Raw genomic sequence first — 21,870 nt, 5'->3', positions numbered from 1 at the left:
CCTTCTCAGCGGTTTCATCAGCAACAAACCTATCCTCAGGGAGTCTGGTTTATGAAGACGACGATAGGGAAGAAGTAGATTAAAAGGAGAGGAGGGGAGAGTGTATGTAAGCCGTTAAAAGTCACTGTGTTACTCACTAATGCAGCTGCATTAACCCAGAAGGGCTAGCACGGTGGGGAGGAAATACTACTCAGAGCTAATTGTGGGAACTGTACACATAATGAAACAATTGGTAGTGGAGAATGAGGGAGTGATTACACGTAGCGTAGAGCCACGCTCAGTGGAGCACAGACCATTTTATCATCGCTTACAGACGTTCCAAACAAACAGTCTGAGTCGCCATTAGTAAACCCCCTTCTCAATAGTCTTCCTCAGTGGGAACAAATGTTTTGTTATATTTACCCCCGCCTGTTGCTAATGAACACACCAGGCAGCACAGTGCTGCACCGGTTGGTAGACTAACCCCAGCCATTCAAGAGTTATTTTTACCCTGGGTAAAGCATTCTCTATTATTTCAGGTATTTAGAAGAACTGGACAAAAACAGAGACGGAGAGAGCATGATGTCAGGAGCTAAGTTTGGAAGACTCGCACAGAAGCTCATTTTTGCTCTCTGCAGTAAGGAGGCTTTGTGCGATGAATAGCTTTAAATCGGGTTTTTTTCCCAAAGAAAAAGGCGCAACTTCAGGCCAGCAGCTTGTCAGTGGAAAGTTAGGCGCAGACTGTAATTTTGGTGCCACGCTGAAATCTACCTCCTTAATTTTGAAATGGTGCTGTCCAGGCTAGAGTTTCATTTGTGGCTGGGAGGATGTTGAACGTGGGGAGATGGAGCTCTGGTTATTGGTGGGAAATGATCATGTTGAGCCCAGGCCGGCTCGTGGTCCAGACCCTCATGAAAGAGGCAAAATAAACGCTAAATACATGTTTTTTACAGTTAGGACAAAATAAGAGCCTACCATGACACACAGATGGTCTTCTGAGCTCTAACAAAGTGCGTTTTAGATATTAAACATCAGTCAAGAAAACATGTGAAACTACAGAAATACAACAACAGTAATACAAATGAACTCAGATGTTTTAAACTGCATATCGTCTTCTTTTTTTTTACCTTTTCAAAGAAACTTTCATGCTTTCTCCCTGTGACCCCACCCTCCTGTGACTGCACGGATTAAGTGTCTGATGGTTAACAAGCCTGCCTGCGCTCGGCTTACACGTCCGGCAGTGGCTCCCTCCACAGGAAATAAGTCAGAGCATGTGGCATGCAAGTTCGCAAACACGAGGCCCTGAAGACAGGACAGAGGGATGGGGAGGGGGAACAGAGGGAGGATGCAGATTATATGAAGTCAATGGGTGGGGTGTGCATGCTGATACAGTGCTGATGATGGGAGAACCTGTACGAGACAGACGAGGAGTGTGAGAAGGGGGAAAGGTCAAGTAATGACATCACGTTGTGAGGGAAGGGTCTAAACATTAACGCTGTTTATTTTTCACATTTTCACCCATCCCCACAGACAGAGGCAGAACAATTGCCCATTTATTTACTGGTATTGTTATAAACTTCGCATTTTGACTCGCAACGATAAAGTTCGTCATTGTCTTAGACCGTTTTTCTTTTTTCTTTTTTTAGCTAACAATGATAAAGTGAAAGCCCACAGATAGGACGATTGAACTGAAACATTGCTGAATTATGTCAAACAAGAATCTGGTTGAATGGCCTTTCAAACTTCCACAGCATGAACATGCCAATCAACTGCGCTCTGAAGTTACAAAGAAAACAGAGCTTAAACAAAACATTTAATGTCCACTTTTACTTGAGCTATCATCTTGCTGAGTGTTGGATATGTACTAATGCACAGGTTAATGATGACGGTATTATGACATAGATACCGATATGTCGGTATTTGCATTTATAATCGGCCAGTAAATGAAAGCAAGTGACATGAGAAACACCCTTCAACCATGAGTGTTGATGTTGCACGGTTTGTCCATCAGAGGGCATGCTTCAACTTCCCTTTTGCGCCCCATGTTTGGTGCGCACAACCAGCTGATCCACGCAGAGTCTGACAGAGCGTAAACGAGTAATTTACTCAACTTGCTGAAAATGTAAAACAAGATTATTTTTCAACTGAATTGTGATATTATCCAAGTAAGCACTCTTAAATAACTGCAGATAATAAATGTTAGGGAAACCTGCTTATGTTTTGTGTGTGTCTTCTCAAAGAAAGAAATATTGACTGGAGTTTTTAAATGATCAAATATCAATATCAGTCTCAAAAATGTGTCAGGGTTCTTTTAAGTGCACGATCACGGTTTTAAAATCACCTGTTAGTATTCAAAGCGACATCTGTAACATGTCGTTTTTCATCACTGAAAAGTTTGTGATCAGGTGGAATTGCATTAGCAGTACAACCCCAGTACCTGGGTGCATTTTACCCAGCTGCACCAAAAACATCCTTTCTTGTTTTTTAAACTTGAACTTACTTTTAACTTAACTGGAAAAAGATCCAAATTAAAAAAAAACACAAAAAAAACCCCAAAAGAAATTATAATTTGATGAATATTTAATGCTAGGGTTCATCAAGCTAATACTCAATGTTAACAAAAGCCAGATGTTTATCTGTCAGTATTCAAAGCGACATCTGTAACATGTTGTTTTTCATCACTGAAAAGTTCGTGATCAGGTGGAATTGCATTAGGAGTACAACCCCAGTACCTGGGTGCATTTTACCCAGCTGCACCAAAAACATCCTTTCTTTTTTTTCAAACTTGAACTTACTTTTAACTTAACTGGAAAAAGATCCAAATAAAAAAAAAACCCCAAAAGAAATTATAATTTGATGAGTTTTGAATACTGGGAGATTTTCAGAGATAAATTAAAGAAATCAGCAGAGACATCGATATCACAGGGATAAAGCCAAAAATGACCCATAGAGAAAGCACTCTGTGATAGTGAAAAAACAAATTTTGATAGATGGAAACCTGTGACCTGGGAAGCTTGGGTTAAACAGCTTTCTGCCTTGAATGTTTGGCCTGTTTGTGATCTTATATTTCTTATTTCCTCCCCCCAGATCCAATTACAGACCCTACAGAACTTCACTTTTCACCTGTGGTCATTACAGAAGAAGAAGCCGCAACTGGTGTTACTCTAGGGGCTAATCCTACCCCTGTTGTCACCGGTCATCCTCCATCTGAACCAACTGTGGTCCAATTCGAAATTACAACACACGTTTTCAATGACCATATGACTGTGCCTGTGCCTACAACTGAAGCCCTAGTCACTGAAACAGAAGCTCCCAATACACCTACCCAATACGCTGAATATACGTCTGAGGAGACCACATCGTCCACTGAGCAAGTACTCAGTGAGTCCCAAACAGACGACCTCACTGAGACAATGGGCCCTACTGGGACAGTGATCCCTGCTGACACAGAGGGCATTGCTGAGAGAGTGGGCCCTGTTGGGACAGAAACCACTGACCTGATCATTGAGGAGGACCCAGAAGGTGAGGAAAGTGTGGGAGAAAGGAGAGGTCAGTTTGAATAGATATAATGGTGACACTTAATAAGTCTAACATAGACTTAATAACCATTGCTGTTTAAATATATTAACTATGGATCTAAATGCACTAACTCTCATCTAACAGAGGCCCTGAGCTCTGGACAGATTGTGGGCATTGTAGTCGGCGCCCTGCTGGCAGTGGCCGTCATCATAGCAGTGGTGATTGTTGTCTTGAAGAGGATGGGCGAATACTCGTAAGTAACTCACCACCGCATGTACTTAAGCACAAAGATTAAATCCATGGCAGTGTTACATAGATGTTGGGCACTGAGTCATCACTGAACCATCCAAGAATGAAGTCACATAGGAAAGAAAAGGTGACGACAAATTCTCCCAAACCAGCATTTCAATCAAAATTGTTCCTGAGCGCATCTGAACACAGACGTTCCATCCTGAAAGTAGATCAAGTCCATATGAAGTGACAGTTTTGTCTGCTGACATAGAGTCCCATGCTTCTAGGTGGAAAATCCAGCATTCATGGTGACAAGTGGCCTTAAAATGAGCTTGTTTATTGACTTAGTATCGGTCTACATGGCCCATGGCCGTCAGCTAGAGGGGTTTTGTGTTAACAACTTGATTTGATCCCTAGAAACACAGGGGCTTTGTACATTAGAAACAAGGTTGCTAACCAGAGCAATTGCCATCTGTTTGTTTTTTTAATAAGTTAACCAATAATCAGATTTTCTTTAGTTATTGTTCTGTTTGAAATAAAAAAAAAAAAAACACAAAAAAACTTTTTCGCAGTAATTGAAAATTGTGTATTTTTTTTAAACTCCCTTCGACTTTTGAAGCTGCGTAATCTATGAATTATGCATAAAACCCAGCTTTGTTCACCATCTAATTTTACTTAACAAGTCCCCCGATGAATTAACTTTAAAATAATATAAACCCTAACTGCCAATCATATAAAAAAAAAATCTTTTCCATCTCTGACCGGATCTCTCTTTGTATCCCACAGACCTTGAGGAAAAAGCCTACAAAGCAGCGGGACCGTGCGAAGTTCTGGAAATTCTGAACTACTGAACTGTGACGTCATTTCTGATTATTAAAAACAAGCACGCGATGCCAGAACTAAGCAAACCTAACCAGCACTCTGGACTGTGTTAACAAAAGCGAAGGGCACGGGGTGGGGAGGGTGGGGGTTTATTTTTTTAATGTATATATTGCATGTATGTGAGACAAGAGGGGTACACGAGCCAAAATCCTCACCTGCCCCTGCAAACTTCCTGATCCCGAGGAGCTGTTAAAGAGAACAAAACAAGGTGACAACAGGATGTCAGGAAGAATTTCAGGCTTTTCAAATGCATTTTGTAGAAAAAAGACAAGACAGGGGTAAGTCCTCCACATAAGCAATTTAGTAACTGACTTAGATTAATATCAAGAAAGAAAAATGACATAAAAATTAGAAATACTTACAAATCAAAGACATAAGGAGGCTGGGATTAGGAAAGAAAACAAGAAATACTGTTGCCAATTTTGCTGGATGTATATACAGTGCTAGACAAAGACTATACTGCATTCAGTTACTCTCATATGTTGCACTCGCATAGGCTAGGCATTTGATATTATGGAATATGCAGTACACTATGTACAGGCAGCCTTAGGCTATTGTTGTGGCTAAAGCACCCACGAGCACCGGTATAGAGTATGCTGTCATGCAGCCCCTAATATGTTGGCCAACTGGATGAAGCTTCTGGCCCTGGTGAGCTCTGAGGGTCATCAGACATGAAAAGACACCCCTCGTTTGCAAGAGTAACGTGACATTCTGCCCAGTTTAACACTTACATATAAAAACCTAATACATATCTGTGAAATTTAGCAGAAGGGTTTGTGCCACTGTCTCTGGTATTCTCTAGCTAGCTAAGAGGATTTTTTTTTTTTTGGAAGTGCATTAAAAATGTGAATTGAATGTACTTTTAAACTGATACCCATTCCAAAACAAACAACTTGGCCCGTTGGCTTATAAAGGCTCGCACTTTTGGTTATCAGACATAGCAGTGACACTGTCTTGACAGTGCTTCTGTTAATACCAGAACAGCCATCCAGTTCTTTCAGTTGACCTGACCCTAGATCACATGCATAGGATGACAATTTATAATTGCACTTTGTTTTAGTGCAAAGTGTTTGGCAGTTATGCCTTTTTTTTTTTTTTTTTGCAAGAGTGTGTCACATGGATGTACAAATAATGACGTCTCGGCTTACCCCTGCTTGCTTTAAAAACGTATTTAATATGTGCACTGAATGAGTGGTGTAATATTTAATGAACAAGCTTCAGACACTGCAAATGTTTGCAACGATACATGTCCCCCGTCCCACCCACCCCTTCTGCTTTGCTGCATATTATCACTTCTGAGTCTTTAATTTGTGCCGTCTGATTCGTTCAAAACGTTTATTTAATTGCAGTGCTTTTGGTCATACTGTTTCAATAAAAAAAATTTAAAACACAATATTTTTTTGTACTAAATTATTCTCTAAAAGCTGCCCTTTGTCTTTGGAAAACATCTCTTTGCTGTTTATTGTCCCTTTCGAATCCTATCAGTTGCAGACGATCATGGCTTGGAAACACCTCTGAGTGAATTTACTCTTTATCAGAGCTTTATCCGCTCTTAACTTGGAAAAATACTTGCGACAGTTAAAATCACATGACACTTATTTTCTGTTTCCACATTCAAAATGCCAACGTTATTAACGACCCTCCCCGGGGGCAGTGTCCAACTGCCCACTGTGATTGGCCCGTTTAAGTAATGCTTCAGATTTTCAAAAAGAAAAAAAAAACAGCCCCTATTAGCAAGCACACAAACAGAACCAAATATGGAGTACCATACGGCCTTGAATCATTGGGTCTGTTGAGCCCTCTGACAGTTAGGTGTGTTTTTTTGTGCCGTGTTGCGGGGCTTTTCATACGGTGCTGTTAAGCTGGGGCAAGGCTCCAACAGTAGGCTGTGAGCCGCACAGAGATGCTCTGTCTCTGGCAACCTATCCTCCGTGTGGTTTTAGGCAGCGGCCCAACACCCACCACCCCAGCCTCTGCCCCAACGGCTACTTCATAACTCTCTTTAGCTCACTCTCTCGCCTCAGACTTCTGGGAACAATGGAGTCTTTTGAGAAGGGCAAATGGAGACCCTATGGGCTGTGGCTGTGAAGCTGCTCTCTTCTTCAGCAAGGGAGAATTCTGTACATCGCTACAAGGTGGAGTCACTTCCTGGGTGGGCCCCTGCCCTGATCATGTGCACTCACACACACACAGAGAAATAACAGAGATCTAAATCACCAACTTTGAGTCGATGAACACATGTTAGAAGCATTATAACAGTCATCCAGCAGCAGAATGTCTCGGGGAAGGCAGCTGTTAAGATCACCAATCAAAGTGTGTCATTTGCAGAGAGAGTCCAATTCAAAGTCATCATGACGCGTGGTTGAAGCAGCACACGCAGGTCTGTGTCTCATCCGACTGTTTGTATGGCGTGCAGGCATAAATGTGAGCTTTGTGTTTGTGTGGGCACACTGCGTGCGTCTGGACTGTACAGGTTTCATATATTAACCAAATCCAAGTAATGTGGTCATCAGATTTTAGTCACTACAAAAAGTCCCCCTCCCACTCCGCCTCCTCTTCCTGTACGCGTCTGGGGGGATAACTGAAAATCTGTCTGAGAGGAAGGAGGAAATCATTCGTCTCTAGCGGACAGATGGATACGGTGATATCTTTCGCCTAAACTTAAGACTGTTGGATGTGAGTTTGTTTTTGTGACAGCCAGATCACTCCCGATCACTCACAGCTGACTGTGAGCTGCATGTTTTTGCGACGTAGTCCACAAAGGAGAAAACTGATTATCGTTATTATTTGTGGGATCATGTTTGGCTCGGTCAGCAAAATGTAATCCTAACAGGACAACTGAAGCACAGACGGTATAACAATAAAAGAATTTCTAAATACAAACCTGAAAATCAGCACCAGGCTGATTCTGTTAGACTGGCTGTTTACAAGTGAAGCTGCTTACCTTATATGGCCCCAAAGGGTTGATTCTGTTCATCTGGACGTAGCGTTTTCAGTGGCAGAAGCGTTTCGTCACTCATTGTTCATTCAGTGGGCTGCTTTCAGTTATTGTGCAAATGTGCTGTTTATAAGGTTGGGGAAACCTGCAGTCAGCTGAGACTCAAGAAGTCACTTGGATGAGTGACGAAACGTTTCTCCCACTGAAAACGCTACGTCCAGATGAACAGAATCAACATTTTGGGATTCACTTATCTAAATAGTTAAATAACACAGCACGCCACACAGAAAGACACAGAAAAGGAAGGGAACTAATAAAAGTGTTTAGGTAACATTAATGAGATTTGACAGCTCTTTTTTTTTATATAAAACACTGTTAACGTATAACAGCTTTTTTTTTTTTAAAAGATGTCACTATACTGTTTATAATTGCGGGCAGCATGGTGGTTAGCACGCTTGCCTTGCAGCAAAAAAGGTCCTGGGTTCAACTCCACCATCTACCTGGGGCCTTTCTGTGGGGAGTTTGGATGTTTTCCCCATGTCCGGGTGGGTTTTCTCCAGGTACTCCGGCTTCCTCCCACAGTCCAAAGACGTGAGTGTGAGCGGTTGTTGTCTCTCTGTATTAGCCTCTCACCCTGAATTGGATAAGAGGAAGAAAATAGATGTTTATAATTGGTACTTACATGATACAGTCTTGCAGTAAAATGTGTCGTGGTAATGGTGCACAGGTTTCAGTTATCCTTACTGACCACTAAATTTTTACCAGTAATTAGTTAAACTGGTTGGCTTGTTGCCCTGTGTTAGACAGGTGACCTACCTCTTGCCAAATGTCAGCTGAAACATGAGCGTACTCTCAGATAAGTGCCTGTGCATCTGCAGTGTTCATCTCTTGGAGTTGAATGAATATGATCCTACGGTTCACCAGTGTTCAGGGGTTTGTGATGTCATGAAAAAATGTCAGCCTATAGACCTTTGAGTGGCACAGACAGCTGGGCCCACAAGTGGGGGTGGAAAACTAAAGAGGGTGCTCAAAGTTGAGTGACGTGCAGAAACAGTGTGTGTGTGTGGTCAGATATATTATGGATAATGTAGGAGAAAACTGAATTTGCTTTCACAAAGAGGTGGAGATAGTAGAGTAGGTAGAAGATTGATGCTGTATGCGCCTTTATGAGTTATATACGTGTGTACGGTGTCTATATATACACAGCATGCTCCTTGATGGGGTTTAGTGTGACCTCTGAATGTGTGTTTGCATGCAAAAGCAAATCGGGCCTGTGATTTTGAAGGGCACATGCTTTATATGGACTTTAGGGGATTATTAGCGTGTAAGTGTGATGTGTGCGAGTACAAGATATAATACAGTGGGCTGGAGTTACATGCACATGTGTGTAGGATCAAGTTTTTATGCTGCACAGTTTGTACTTGTAGGTGACATTTACATATTCTTCACTGAACATCTGGCATTCCACAACACGAAGCAATAAATTTTTTATTTGGTCCGAGTGACATGACATGTCTGATTACAGGCAAGTCTTTGTCTGGGTGTGTGGTATGCATCTCCTATAAGAGACCCTTTATTGTTTTTGTACCAGTGTACTCAGTAATGTGTCTGATACATGAGAATGTTGTAGGACACGTCTTTCTCTTTCCTTCTTTGCCTTGTATGATGGTGAAGGTTTCATTGTGCACAGTGTTATTGGCACAAACTGGCTCCTGCTGCACAGGACACACTTTTCTTTAGTTTACTTTCTTAATCGCTCATCAAAAATATTAGCAAATGTTCAACCTTTTGACATAAAAAAATATTCTATTCTATTTTTTGACCATAAGAACTTAACACTCAACTTAACTTAATTTTCATACTGACCTGAGTTACCCCGTAGACAGAGGTGTTATTGTGGAAAAAAGCTCACCTTATCAGGATAGAAATGTTTCCTTTTATAATCAGGACCACGCTGTACAACTTTCATACGATTTATAGTACTCAAACATTCCCAACAGCATAACATAGCCAGTGGATGCCCTAACTTTAGGGTCATTGATTGATTGAAATTATCATCAATATGTCGGAGAAGATCCTGAGAGCGGTACAGCAGTGAGTGTCTGCAAAACTTGTTGGTGCTTCTGTCATTGTTTGAGGCTTAATTTCCGTCAGTGGTGTTGGTGATCTTGTCAAAATTTAAATTATGAACACAGAAAAGTACTGTCAGAGTTTGATCCACCATGGAATACAATGGCTTCATTTTTTTAGTATGACAATGATTCAAAACACACTACTAATGTAGTAAAAGCCTACCTGATAGAAAAACACACAGTCATGGATTGGTACCACCACGTCCCAGACTTAAACATTATTGAAGCAACGTGAGATCATCTTGACAGAGAACAGAACAAAAGACAGCATCAATCTAAAGAAGCCTGGAGAATTACTCATGAAAACTACTTACACAAATTACAAGAAAGCTTGTCTAAGAAAGTTCAGACAGAGTAGTTTTTGGTCGTAACAAACACCTACTTTCAACATTGCTAGAATCATGCAAACTCTGTTTTTGGACAATATATACACTGTATTTCCTTCCATATATGTTTGCATTTTTAATGAACTGCTCCATCTATTTCCCAGTTTTCTTGCAAAATATCAAGAAATAAGGGGTGGATCAAGACTTTTGCACAGTAAATTTAACAAAGACTAACAGAAAACTGTATTTAACAGTAAAGGAAAAACAAAACATACAAAAGAAAATATTTTTCAATAATTTTAGACTAGGATAATAGACTGGCTTACCTTATAGCTCACAAACTAGCTGTTACATTTACTACATGAACTCATTTAAGTATCCCTTGTTTTAAATACTGTCTCCAAGTTTAAACCAATGAATAGAGTCATGAAACATGTTTATCTTAAATGTATAAATGACAAAATCACTTCACAATTTAATCCGACTAAATTATTTTTCTTCCCTGATAAAATGTCTGGAGTGGAGAAAGTATAAACTCAGGGATACAAAAGCAACTTTAAAAACACACTTTATCTTTGTGCAAGTCAGCACACAGAAGGGTTTTTTGTGTCACTGCAAAGATTTTCTATGTGTAAGCTAACATTTTTCCCTGAGTTAATAAAGCGATGATGTGACAGTACAGCTTGATCACTCATTGTGTTCTACATTTTATGTGCTCATTCGCATTTTTATTTGCAAAGCTCCTCTCCACATTTCCAACTGCTTAGCCATGTGTTTGACGTAACTTCCAGGCACTCAGCACCTGCTTAGACGATGACTTGACAGATGTGTCTGACCAGCAGACTCAATTGGAAACTTCTCATTATAATTCCACAGCTGGAATTGCCATCAGCTGTGAAAGCCATGCTGGAGCTCTGGGTAGGTTTCGCTATGACAAGCTATAAATAAACATCATCATAGTCAACTTGCCATTAAATGAACTATGTGCCACCTAATGCTGTTTATCCCTAAAGAGCCACTGCATATCAGCTCACCATACCACACTGTACCAACTACTTCAGGTTTTCAAAGTTGGAATTTACAAGTGGGAATATAGAGGAGAAATGTATATATGCTACGCTAAAGTGAACATGATGCCAAGTGTCTGTCAATGTAGATGTGAGCTTAATATGAGCCAGTGCCTTGTCTAGAAAGGGAAAACAGAGAAGTGCTCACATCGTGAAACTTCAACTTTCCAGCACACTGGGAATTCTGTTTTCTTGACACAAAATGACAACTGTAATGAAGGAGACCTGAAAATAATGTACCAATTCAAGTGGAAACATCTATTTAACAGCTAACTATCGATGCAAGTTGTAAATGAACCAAAAAATATGTGCCTATTTACCTTCCATCCTTAGAAACGTTTTTGTAAACAGTTATATTTATACATTTATCAATTAAAAACTGAAATTACGCTTCTACTAAACACTGTTAGAACTAGGATGAATTACTTATTCTAAATGTCTAAAAACGCGCTGGTCCTACTGTAAATGATCAAAGTTTCAGAATTACCCGCATGGAAGGTGCACCACTGAGTTTATTATATGCCGCCCTCTACAGGTCAAATCCATACACTGCACTGACTGTTTTTGTTTTTGTTTTTGTTTTTTAAAGAAATTAAAATATCCCCTGTTGTTATCATTCATTATGAGATTCAGCAAGATTGAAATGGCCATTATCCCCTTTCACTCTGTGGGTCGGATGCCAGCACATTATCCAAAGAGGCTGTTTGGTACCACTGTGTCTTTTTGTAAATATTGCACTCTGATCTGGCCATAAGAATATAAGAAGGCAACGACAAGCTGGGCGAGTACCAAGCGCTGAGAGAAGAGCACTCGATACAGTGTGTAGGACCCTCAAGCTCCCAGGCCTCCGGTTGAGGACCATTTTTTAAAGCTAGCAATTACAATAATAAAATAAATTAAAAAATATATCAACAGAGGATTTCTCACAACTCACAACCACAAACATGAAGATGGGACTTTGTGTAATGTGCTTTTGTTTTTAAAGAGTAAAAGTCAGCAGAACTGGAGCTGTATGTCTAACATTTATTAAAAAATAAATAAACAAGCTCCACATTAATATTCACATTTAAATCTGAAACGACAGTTTGGCTGCCTCTCGCTTATAGCGTGTATGTGCTTTTGCTTTCAAGTTTTTTATGGGCTTTAACAACGCTGCTTTTGATTGGACCAATTTTGACATCCATTTTGTCTGACCAATCAGAAAGCCAGAACCTTGTTGGTGCATTAAGGAAGGGGAGAAAATACAACTGTCTACTAGCAGCTCAAGAGGAATATTATAAGTCCATCTTCGGCGGTTTGTCTGCAAACACGAGTATGTACGCGAAACCTTTACGTGCACTTTCATTTGACTTATTCTTGAAGGTTGTGTCGCGAACTCGACGATACATTTAGCCAGGGCTTGCGAGCTAGCATTCATGCTAGCAGCATATCGTTAATACTTTAATGGACGATAACAGCTGATTTCTCTCACTTTGCTGACAGCATTGTCACGAGACCTTGGCACTTACAAGTGCATAATTTGAAAGCAACTTTCTTGCATCCTGGGGGTAGTTAAATGTGTGTACTCAAAAAGTGAGTTGACCTTTCAGTGGACGAGCTAGCAGCCTGTGTAGCAAAACAGTAATATGACGACGTGTTGTGTGACCAGTTAGCAATGGTGCAAGGACGGGGAGCGTCATCAAACCAGGTGAAGCAGATGTGCGCGAACGCACTCCAAAGATATTCCGAATTACAATTATAGTAATATAAAATATTCACAAATGTGTGTTATAATTACATTTTACGTGATATATGTATTAAATAAACGCGTTTCAGCACATTTTAATGAATATCCTAATTGAATGTTTGGAGACTGCCTCTAATTATTCAGTGCGCAGGCCCTTGAATGGTGCTGGAACAGTTTTGTTTTGTGAAAACGGCACGATTTTGATATATGTGCGCTACAGAAACGCACCACGGGATTATCTGCAATATAGGGGAAATAGTCTGTGCATTAGCATGAGTTTTTGTTTACGTTTCCTCTTCTCGGTGCAAGTGCGCTAGTAAATCAACAGTGATGCTGAATGAATAAAATACATGTTTTAAACGGGAAAACTGTTTAAATAGACGTAACGCTTGGTTTATGCTAATTTTGATGCTGTTTAGTGCGAGTGCAGTCCTAAGAAGCTACGACAAATCAGGGACAGGATGGGCCTGCCATTTTGTTAAACCAACAAGAAGATGAATGTCCAAATGCACCAATTTATTTCTCAAATTAAAGGCAGGAAAAATAAAAGCTGTGCGGCCATCACCAGGTGAATTGAATGTAATAAGTTTAACAGGTAATTTAAGGGACCCAGGTTAAATGAGGTCATCATTGACAAAGATTATGAGTATTTTTGGACTTGTAATTGAAATTAAACATTTACAGAAAATAACTTTGACATGGCAGCTTTTTTCCCCTTAAGTGTCTTTTATCTTATGTTGCATTTGATGCTTCATGATCCTTCTCACATCAGCACAGCTTAACAAGACATTGAAAGCATAGTCAGCAGTCAGTAAGCCAGAAAGATAAAAGCATCCAGCTCAACTACTCTCATGCCACTTCTGCTTACTTTGATCACTTCACTCTTCTCACCCATTAGCAGTTTGAGTTTGTCTGTCATCCAGTGTTATGGAACTGGCTTGATAGTTGTTTTTTTTTCCATGTGTTTTGTCTTCTTCCATCAGAAAGAAAATTCAGTGCGATCATCTGCTAAGGAAAACATCTGCTCTGTACTAAACGTGAAAATGGTAAGATGCTGCAATTCATTTGGGTTTTATTTTACAAAAATTGTGCCCTTGAACACACTCTTTTAATTTTAATCCAGAGATGCTGCAATATTAGAGCGTGAATCTCAACAGTCAGACCACCCCTGATGTGCAAGCAGGTGGTGACATTTGAGAGGATATTCTAGTGATGACTGATATTATTTTAATTATATGTTGTCTGTTTGTTTTGTCTTTAAATACTTTTGAATCCACGAGGGATTTCCATGGTTGGAGTTATGTACGGTCCCATACAATTACAATAATGAATCTGAATACCCTGATTGCTAGTAATAATACTTCTCTTGAGGTAAATCAGGTGTTGGCAATTTGATGTGTGTTTATTAATAAATAAAAAAACACAATTTGTCTTCAACAGCTTTACATCTTTAAAATTGAAATGACATATATGTCAAGTAGAAGTTAAAGGGATCTTCTATGCTATCTTAATTTTTGTTCAATGTATACTGTGTCTGAGGTCCATGTTCATATTAAATATGGCCAAAGTTTCAAATATGAGCCAAAACCTCATAGTTCAGACCACATCAAACACTCGGTTTCCAACTGCTTTTATCTATTCTTGGCTGTGTTTGGTGTCAAAGAAAGGGAATGTCCCTCATATGGTTTTCTGAGGCATATTTACTGTCAATATTTCTGTTTTTTTTCTTCTTTTCAATAGGTGTGACAACTGCCAAAGTTTTGTCACAGAAATACTTAAGAGAATTGGATCAAGACATCACAGAAGATGGAGCACTCTCCTCATGTGTACATACCAGAATTTGGAGGCAGTGAGGAGATAGGGGAGGAGGAAGAAGAGGAGATCTACCAAGTCAACTCCAACATGGAACCTGACATGAGGTCTCATTATCAGGTTGAGAAAGATGGGAGCTCTTTCCCCTGTCAGCACTGTGAAGGACAGTTTGCCAGCAAGCAAGCCTTGGAAAAACACATGGAGGTCCATGCTTTGGCTAATGATGAGGCACATTTATACAAAACCAATACAAACAAAAGGTCTTTTCCATCAAATTTAAGTCACCTGCCGCATGAAAAGTCAAATGCTCTGGATTCAGAAGATTCAGTCACGCAACTTCATACGTCATCCACGACTACCTCTAATACTTCTCTTTTGTCAGCTGGAGATCTCACTGATCAACCACACACATCAGAAGTATCAGAGGGGCATCATGCGTGCAAGTACTGTGAAAAAATATTCACAACCCACACCAACAAGAGACGCCATGAGCGTAGAGTTCATGAGAACCAGCTGCAGTTCACACATGTGGAAAAAGCTCAGCTGCCTCAAGAGGAAAACCTTCACAGAACAGTCAGTGAATCATCTCAGCAGCAAACACGGCTCGGTGACAATACACCGCCTGCAGCTGTTGTGGAGAAAGAAGGGGAACATGAAGAACATTACATGTTAGATGTCTCTAGCAATATTTCAGAGAATCTGAGTTTTTACATTGATGGAAAGATAGTGTCAACAAGTACAGTCAGTAAATGTGAAGCAGCTGAGGTCCATTCTGGGTCTTCGACTCTAGTTGGACTGGATGCCCTGATTCTGGACCCCTCTCATATCAGCCAGGTATTAAATGCAGATTCAGTTATAAGCAATGACATACCTGGTCAACCACTTGCCAAGAGGAGAACTGCAACACCACCTCTCTTACCACAAATTAAAACTGAATTGGAGTCTGAGGTAGTTGTGTCTTCATCTTCATCATCACTTGTATCTTCGTTAATAGAGAATTTACTTCCTCAGAATACAGAGTCTACAGTTGTGCAGAAAGAAAGAACAGTGTTTCTGTCACCAAAGCTAAAACAGCTCCTAGAAAAGCAGGATGGCCTTAAACCGACACTTGCGCTCATTACAGATGGTCAGAAGCCATGCTCACCTGTCTCTATCTCTGTCCTACCTTCTGGAACAGGAAAGTTTAAGAGAAGAACTGGCTCTCCAACAGGCTCTCCACAACAGACTCCAACATCTAATGAAGAGTCATCATCGTCAGATCTGGGAGATTTTGATATTGTAAGTACAGGGCAGATAGAAAACCAGCATAGTTCACCTGTGAACCAAACAGTCAGTGACAATGATGACGTTACTACATCCGTAACGGAGACAGCAGTGAAACCTGTTTTGCCAGACAACTGGCCCCCTGTGACAGGCGGTAATTCCTGTAACCAGCAACCTCTGGATCTTTCTAATACAGTCAAAAGACAAGAAGATGTAGCTTTAGCTAATGCTGTGCTTGATTTGAGTTTGCAAAAAAAGAGCCTTTGTGAATCTGAAACTATGTCAAATTCAGGTTCACAGGCTTTTTCCAATGAAGCAGAACAAAAAGCAACGATGGAAAAATCTTTGATAAAAATCGGAAACCAAAACCTAAGTCTTGCAAATTCTGAGGCTCCTTTAGTCACAGACTTCACCATAGTAACGGGTTCAAACATTGTTACCCCAGTGGAGCCTGTTGCAGATGGACTTGTCTATGGACTTACCCTACCCCACAGTTCTCTCACTCCATCATCTGCCTCCTTGACTCCTGTCGCCTTGCAACCAGCTTCACCATGCACTATAGCATTTGCTTCCCCAGCTGCACACACCATGCTCCCTACTGCTCCTTCATTAATCACAGTTTTGGCACCACCGCCACCTATCTCCACCGCTTCGAGCCAACCAATCCAGGTATTGGGCCCAAATATAACTACTGAACCCTTGGTAATCTGCACAGAAAATGCATTAAATTCTTCTGAGAGTGATTTAACGCCTACGTTTGCCACTACAAACTCTGCAAATCTTGTCACACTTTCCCAACCACTTGACCCAACACTAAATTTACCTGGCCATGTGTTTCTTACTGATCAAATAGCTCTCAACCCACCAATAGTTGATTCAGCACCTGTCACAGAAGTGCCGTTCACACCCACTGTAACTTTAAGTGATTCCCTACTCAACTCTTACAACATTGCCAGTAACACTGTGTTAATAGAGTGTACAATAGCTCTTGAAGCCCCAGGGAATGTAGTTCCTGCTGCAATTACCTTACAAGAAAATACAGCTGAGCCTCCGGCACCTACACAGATGGTTGTTAATCACGTAGAACAGCAACAGATTGTATCTGTTCCCAGTGCTCAAACTGTGGAACCCACTATTCTTGTGTCCTCCATCGCAGAATCTGTAACTCTGTCCACTTCCACCTCAGTGGTATCAGATTGTCCTCCTCTGGGTGAGTCAAACTCTGACCCAGAGCCTTCAGTTGGGACAGAGCCACCAACCACAAAACCTGAGGAAACCACTGACAGTTCTGCTTCCGCACCTGAAATCTCATCTGAACCCGCTCCCTCTCCTGAGAAAGTTAATGAAGATGAATCCTCAAATGATCCAGAAAATGATGTCCAAGAGCAGACATTCACCAAGAATTTCATCTGCAATGTGTGTGATAAGCTTTTCCATTCAATGAAGGAACTTAGTCATCATGTGGCTAACCATGCTGATGACTGGCCCTACAAATGTGAGTTCTGTGTGCTGCTCTTTGGCAAACCCTCTGCTTTACTTGACCATCGATCAAGCCTCCACGGTGTTGGGAAGACTTATGTTTGCAGTGCTTGTACAAAAGAATTTGTCTATCTTTGCAATCTGAAGCAGCATCAGGAAGAATTGCATCCAGGCCAGCAGTGTACTCATACAGAAGAAGAAAAAGGCAAACTAAGACCTCAGAACTACAACAATTCAGCTAAAGTCAACACAGATGCTTCAGGACCTGAAGCTCAAGAGGAACTCAAGAAATTGGTGAAAAAGGAAGAGGGTGTAGTAGACGTGGGTGCTGAAGAACTGTTTACAACAATTAAAGTCATGGCTTCAGATGGAGGCAAAATCAAAGGGCCTGATGTTCGTCTCGGCATTAACCAGCACTATCCTAGCTTCAAGCCCCCTCCATTTCCTTACCACAACAGATCACCTGCTGGTTCGTTGGCTTCAGCCACAAACTTCACTACACACAACATCCCACAGACCTTCAGTACAGCCATTCGGTGCACCAAATGTGGAAAAAGCTTTGATAACATGCCAGAGCTCCACAAGCACATCTTGGCTTGTGCCAATGCCAGTGATAAAAGGCGATACACACCCAGAAAGAATCCCATACCTCTACGTCACTTTGCAAAATCTCAAAATGGAGTGCTGTCTACTACCAATTCTACAAATGGATTAAATGCTTCAAACAGAGTCAGTCAGTCAAACAGGTCCAAACCTAGCCAGGAACCACCTGTAAAGTTCAAAGTACTTAACAAAAGGAAGAAAAAGTTTGCCCAAAGGGTCATGCCGCAGAGGAACAAGTCCATGCATTCATCAAATAAAATGTCACCTGTACAGGTGGGTGAGCAACAGGAATTATTTGTGTGTCCACACTGCAGCAGGGAATTCACAATGCGTCGCAGCAGAACCAAACACATGGCTGTTTGCCCCAAGAAACCTAAAGAGGTAAAGAAAAGGAAAGAATGTGGGATCTCTGTGACGAAGGAAAACGATGGACACTTGCATAGAGGGGTTCCTCATGGTGAAGAGCAACAACAAGGCTCACCTCCACATAAAACGAGACTCCAGACGTCCGCCTCTGCAAAGAGGCCTGCCATCCTACCAGTGCAAACTGTCTTTTCAAGCAAAAGAAGTAAAATCATTATAAAAGAGAGCACGCAGCCAAAACAAGAGACGCCCACCTTGAATGAGCTTCCCATTGTTCGCACTTTTAACCCCTCCATGCGGCAGTATAGCAGAGTGCAGCACAGCGTCAAAGGAGTTCCCATCAAAATAACTATTGTCAAACCTCGGCAGACAGCACCGCAAAAGGATGAGTTGCCTCCCACCCAGAGGAGAGAAGAAGCAACCGGATCGGTTACCGGCAGTGCTAAGCAGAGCGCTTCAGCCTGATGACTACACAGCAGGCGGTCGGGGATCAGCAGGTAGCAAACATAGTAGCACACATAGCTTGTGTGTAAGTTCTCGGCACGGCTGTGTTAAGAAATCTGTTTTATTTTTATTCTCAGGACTCTGCTGTATGGATCTCCTTCAGTGACTTTAAAGGGAGGAAACTGGTAACGACACTGTAAACCCAGCAGACTTGTAGGCTGCAGAATACTGTATAATAAACTGATTCAGGACACTTACAACAGACCATGAAGGATTCTGCAGTGAGTAGGTTTGTGTATAACCAAGTCTTTCAACGCTTTTGTAGTATTTTTGGAGTTTTGTAGAGTTATCCTTCATTGCAGAAACCTTCTGTCAACGGCTTGGATTTGCACTTGAAGTTAATCTGACTGCTACATGTCACAAACTGAAGAGGAAGTGGGGGGGAAAACTGAGCTGGAAGGGCTGCTCTGCTCATTAGGTTAGACGATGGCAGGTGGCAATCATTTCCCGCATGCATTTGCACTTTTTCTTAACTGTTGTCTGTGGCCTTTTGGTTTAAACTCTTAATGCATGCTGTCTGTGAGCTTGTGATTTAAGTTGCATTCATCTAGGATGGATTTTTTTTTTTTTTTTTTTTTTTTTGAGATGCAGTTAGGCCTTAAACACTGCCTCTGATCATTTGTTGTCCTGTTAGGAAGTAACCAGCGTAAGTACCCAGAAGACATGCCAGAGATAAGAAAATGTAAATGTGTATGATTGTTTCTGAACTTCAGCCTACAGAATCATACAAAACCATAGTGTAATGTAACACTGGTGACAAGCATCATGATAAATTGCAACTATGGATTTGAGCAGCGTCACTTAATACTTGGGAAAGTCCATTTTTCATCATGAGAATGTAAGATTAAGTTGATTTAATGCTACAGCCTTCTCAGTACAAAACCGTATTTTGTCATTGGCCGAGCTGCTACTGTATATACGTGTATGGGAGTTCTCTTAATAATGCTCTATGTGCCATCTAATGTATATAATATGACTAAATGTGTCATAAAAGTGGTAAAAACAAGTATTCTGTGTTTCCCAAGTAAAGAATTTACTTAGGTGGTTCACCCAAATACAGTCACCATCACTTACTGCAGCTCAATTTGCATATTCAGGCCTTGCAGAAGTTGCTTTGAATTATTGCATTGATGTGACATTTCTTGTCATAAAAACGAGATAAAAAAACGTACCAGGAAAGCTTTTGCTTGAGCACGCAGCGCTGCCTTTGCAGCCGTTTTGAATGTGTGACACCACAGATAAATTCTTAATGTCTGGGGAAGCTCTGCAGTTTGGTGAATTTACAGCGCACTCCCAAACAGAAATACTGTGCTAATATTCTGATGCACCACTGCTGGCTTTACATTTAAGTTCATGTCTAAAGAACACTGACAGAGCCAATCTTTGTTTTGGCTTCACTGTCTTAATTTGCTCACCTGATTTTGCACTTATTCTACAAATGCTTTCTTTTTTGTGTTTTTGTTCTTTTTTTGTGTTTGTTTGTGTTTTTTTTTTGTTTTTTTTTGTAGTGTTGGCCCTACTGAATGTGCAGTCAGTTAAGATATTTCCATCTGTAACATACAAGCATTACATCATTGCTTATAATCTGTGCAGCAGTTGTCAACAGTTTAATGTGTGAAGTGCGTAAAATGAAGTCCAACATGTATCAATCACAGTATGGGAATATGATCATTTTTTGGTTTGTTTTTGTTTTGTTTGGGTTCTTTTGTTTTTTGTGCAGCAAACCTCTAGTGGCATATAAAAATGTTTGTGGCATCATGTCAGTAAAGTATCTGTTTATTTAAAAATTTCTAAGCTACTAGTTTGCTCCAGTGCTATACAGGGTAGTAATTGTGTTATGACTGAACTGAGTGTTATTAATTTGCTCAAACTAAAACTTGACAATGGCCTGTATCTGAGGGACAGTAATGGCACTTATACATTTTTGACTTTCAAACTCATTATTGATAATATTGCTTTCGTTCAGAAAGTCTTCAACATCTTGGATGTACAGAACGGTTTGGGAGACTGTTATTTTACTGTGAAAAGTGCTTGTAGCATTTCGTAGTGTAAATTGAGTCATGTATATTTATTAATAATTTAAAAATCATGTTATCAGTCTTTGAACAATTTCTTTGTATGATTTGCACTAAAGTTTTGTTTTGTTTTTCGAGCAAGTGTTCAGAATAAATTGAGAATGTTAAAGCTTTTTGTGGAGTCTATATGAAACTTTATCTAATGGATCAAGTTGAGTTTAACGAATCCCAGTAAAGACCTGCAGCCTTTGGATTGTGTTCTGAAAGTGTTCAACAATGGCCAGCTGGTGGCACACTTTCCTTACTTTAACTTCAGGAATGGCAGATACCTGAGGAGAACGGTAGATAATAATGTAATACCACTGCATCTCTACCACACTACCACATTCTGTTTGAAAAATCCATTCATGTTTTTCTGCACTCTAAAGGAGAGGGGGGGGGGCACTATTCGTCTCTGGTGCATGGAAGAATATCCACAGTTCCCATCCTAGCACCCAATTCTTGAAAAAACAGTTATGTATTAACAGGAGCAACTCACTACCAGCTTCTATCATTTATTCTCATGCGGTTTTACTTTACTGTGAAGAAGTGTTGAGAAACCTCTCAATTCTTTATATTTTGCTTCCAAGGAATCTGACTTTTCTTCTATTCTTGTGGTCTTGAGCAAGAATTCTCAAAGCTCTCTGAAGGTCTTTCAAAGTTTTTCTCTGGACATTGGCTGTTTTTCCACTAATTTTCAGTTTAGTCCTTGTATCTGACCACTTTCAGAGAAGTGTTTTTTGTTTTTTAAGCTCCTTAGCACTGACCTATGAATCACCCAAGCATAAACAAGGCACCTAACTCAAGGGATGACTCAGTTATTGTGCCTTCACATAACAGACAACAAAGAACATATTTTAAATTGTATTTTTAGGTACTTTTGCTACTAGTACACATCTTGACAAAAATTGCCAAAGATAACAAAGTTAAACAGGCTTAAAAAAATATCTTCAAACCAATAAGGTGACTCCCAAACACTTAATTGCTAAAAA

General features: G+C 40.4%; 2 protein-coding genes across 6 annotated transcripts in view; both read left to right on the top strand.

The window, feature by feature from the left end:
• Window positions 1-12,386, top strand: part of LOC146495226 (forkhead box protein J3-like) — an 85,883-nt gene extending 73,497 nt beyond the window's left edge. For all 4 annotated transcript variants that reach the window (XM_085145277.1, XM_085145275.1, XM_085145276.1 and 1 more), the window contains 3 exons: window positions 3,067-3,528; window positions 3,643-3,751; window positions 4,516-12,386. The gene's annotated coding sequence lies outside the window, so the exon portion shown is untranslated. The remainder of the gene's footprint in view (window positions 1-3,066; window positions 3,529-3,642; window positions 3,752-4,515) is intronic.
• Window positions 12,285-21,008, top strand: prdm2a (PR domain containing 2, with ZNF domain a). Of its 2 annotated transcripts, none has more exons than XM_085145272.1 (4): window positions 12,285-12,386; window positions 13,784-13,846; window positions 14,541-18,817; window positions 18,902-21,008. In XM_085145272.1, the coding sequence occupies exon 3, from the start codon at window positions 14,607-14,609 to the stop codon at window positions 18,783-18,785; it is 4,179 nt and encodes a 1,392-aa protein (XP_085001398.1). In that variant the 5' UTR covers window positions 12,285-12,386; window positions 13,784-13,846; window positions 14,541-14,606; the 3' UTR covers window positions 18,786-18,817; window positions 18,902-21,008. The 2 variants fall into 2 exon arrangements, with proteins under 2 accessions (XP_085001398.1, XP_085001400.1); XM_085145274.1 differs by having other exon boundaries at window positions 12,325-12,761.
• Window positions 21,009-21,870: the final 862 nt, after the last annotated feature.

Source organism: Neolamprologus multifasciatus, chromosome 20 (assembly GCF_963576455.1).
Source record: "Neolamprologus multifasciatus chromosome 20, fNeoMul1.2, whole genome shotgun sequence".
Lineage (NCBI taxonomy): Eukaryota > Metazoa > Chordata > Actinopteri > Cichliformes > Cichlidae > Neolamprologus > Neolamprologus multifasciatus.
This window is presented reverse-complemented; position numbering and strand designations above follow the sequence as displayed.

Excerpts from the sequence above, each read along its gene's own strand:
- prdm2a (XM_085145272.1), top strand. The coding sequence starts at position 14,607 with ATGGAGCACTCTCCTCATGTGTACATACCAGAATTTGGAGGCAGTGAG.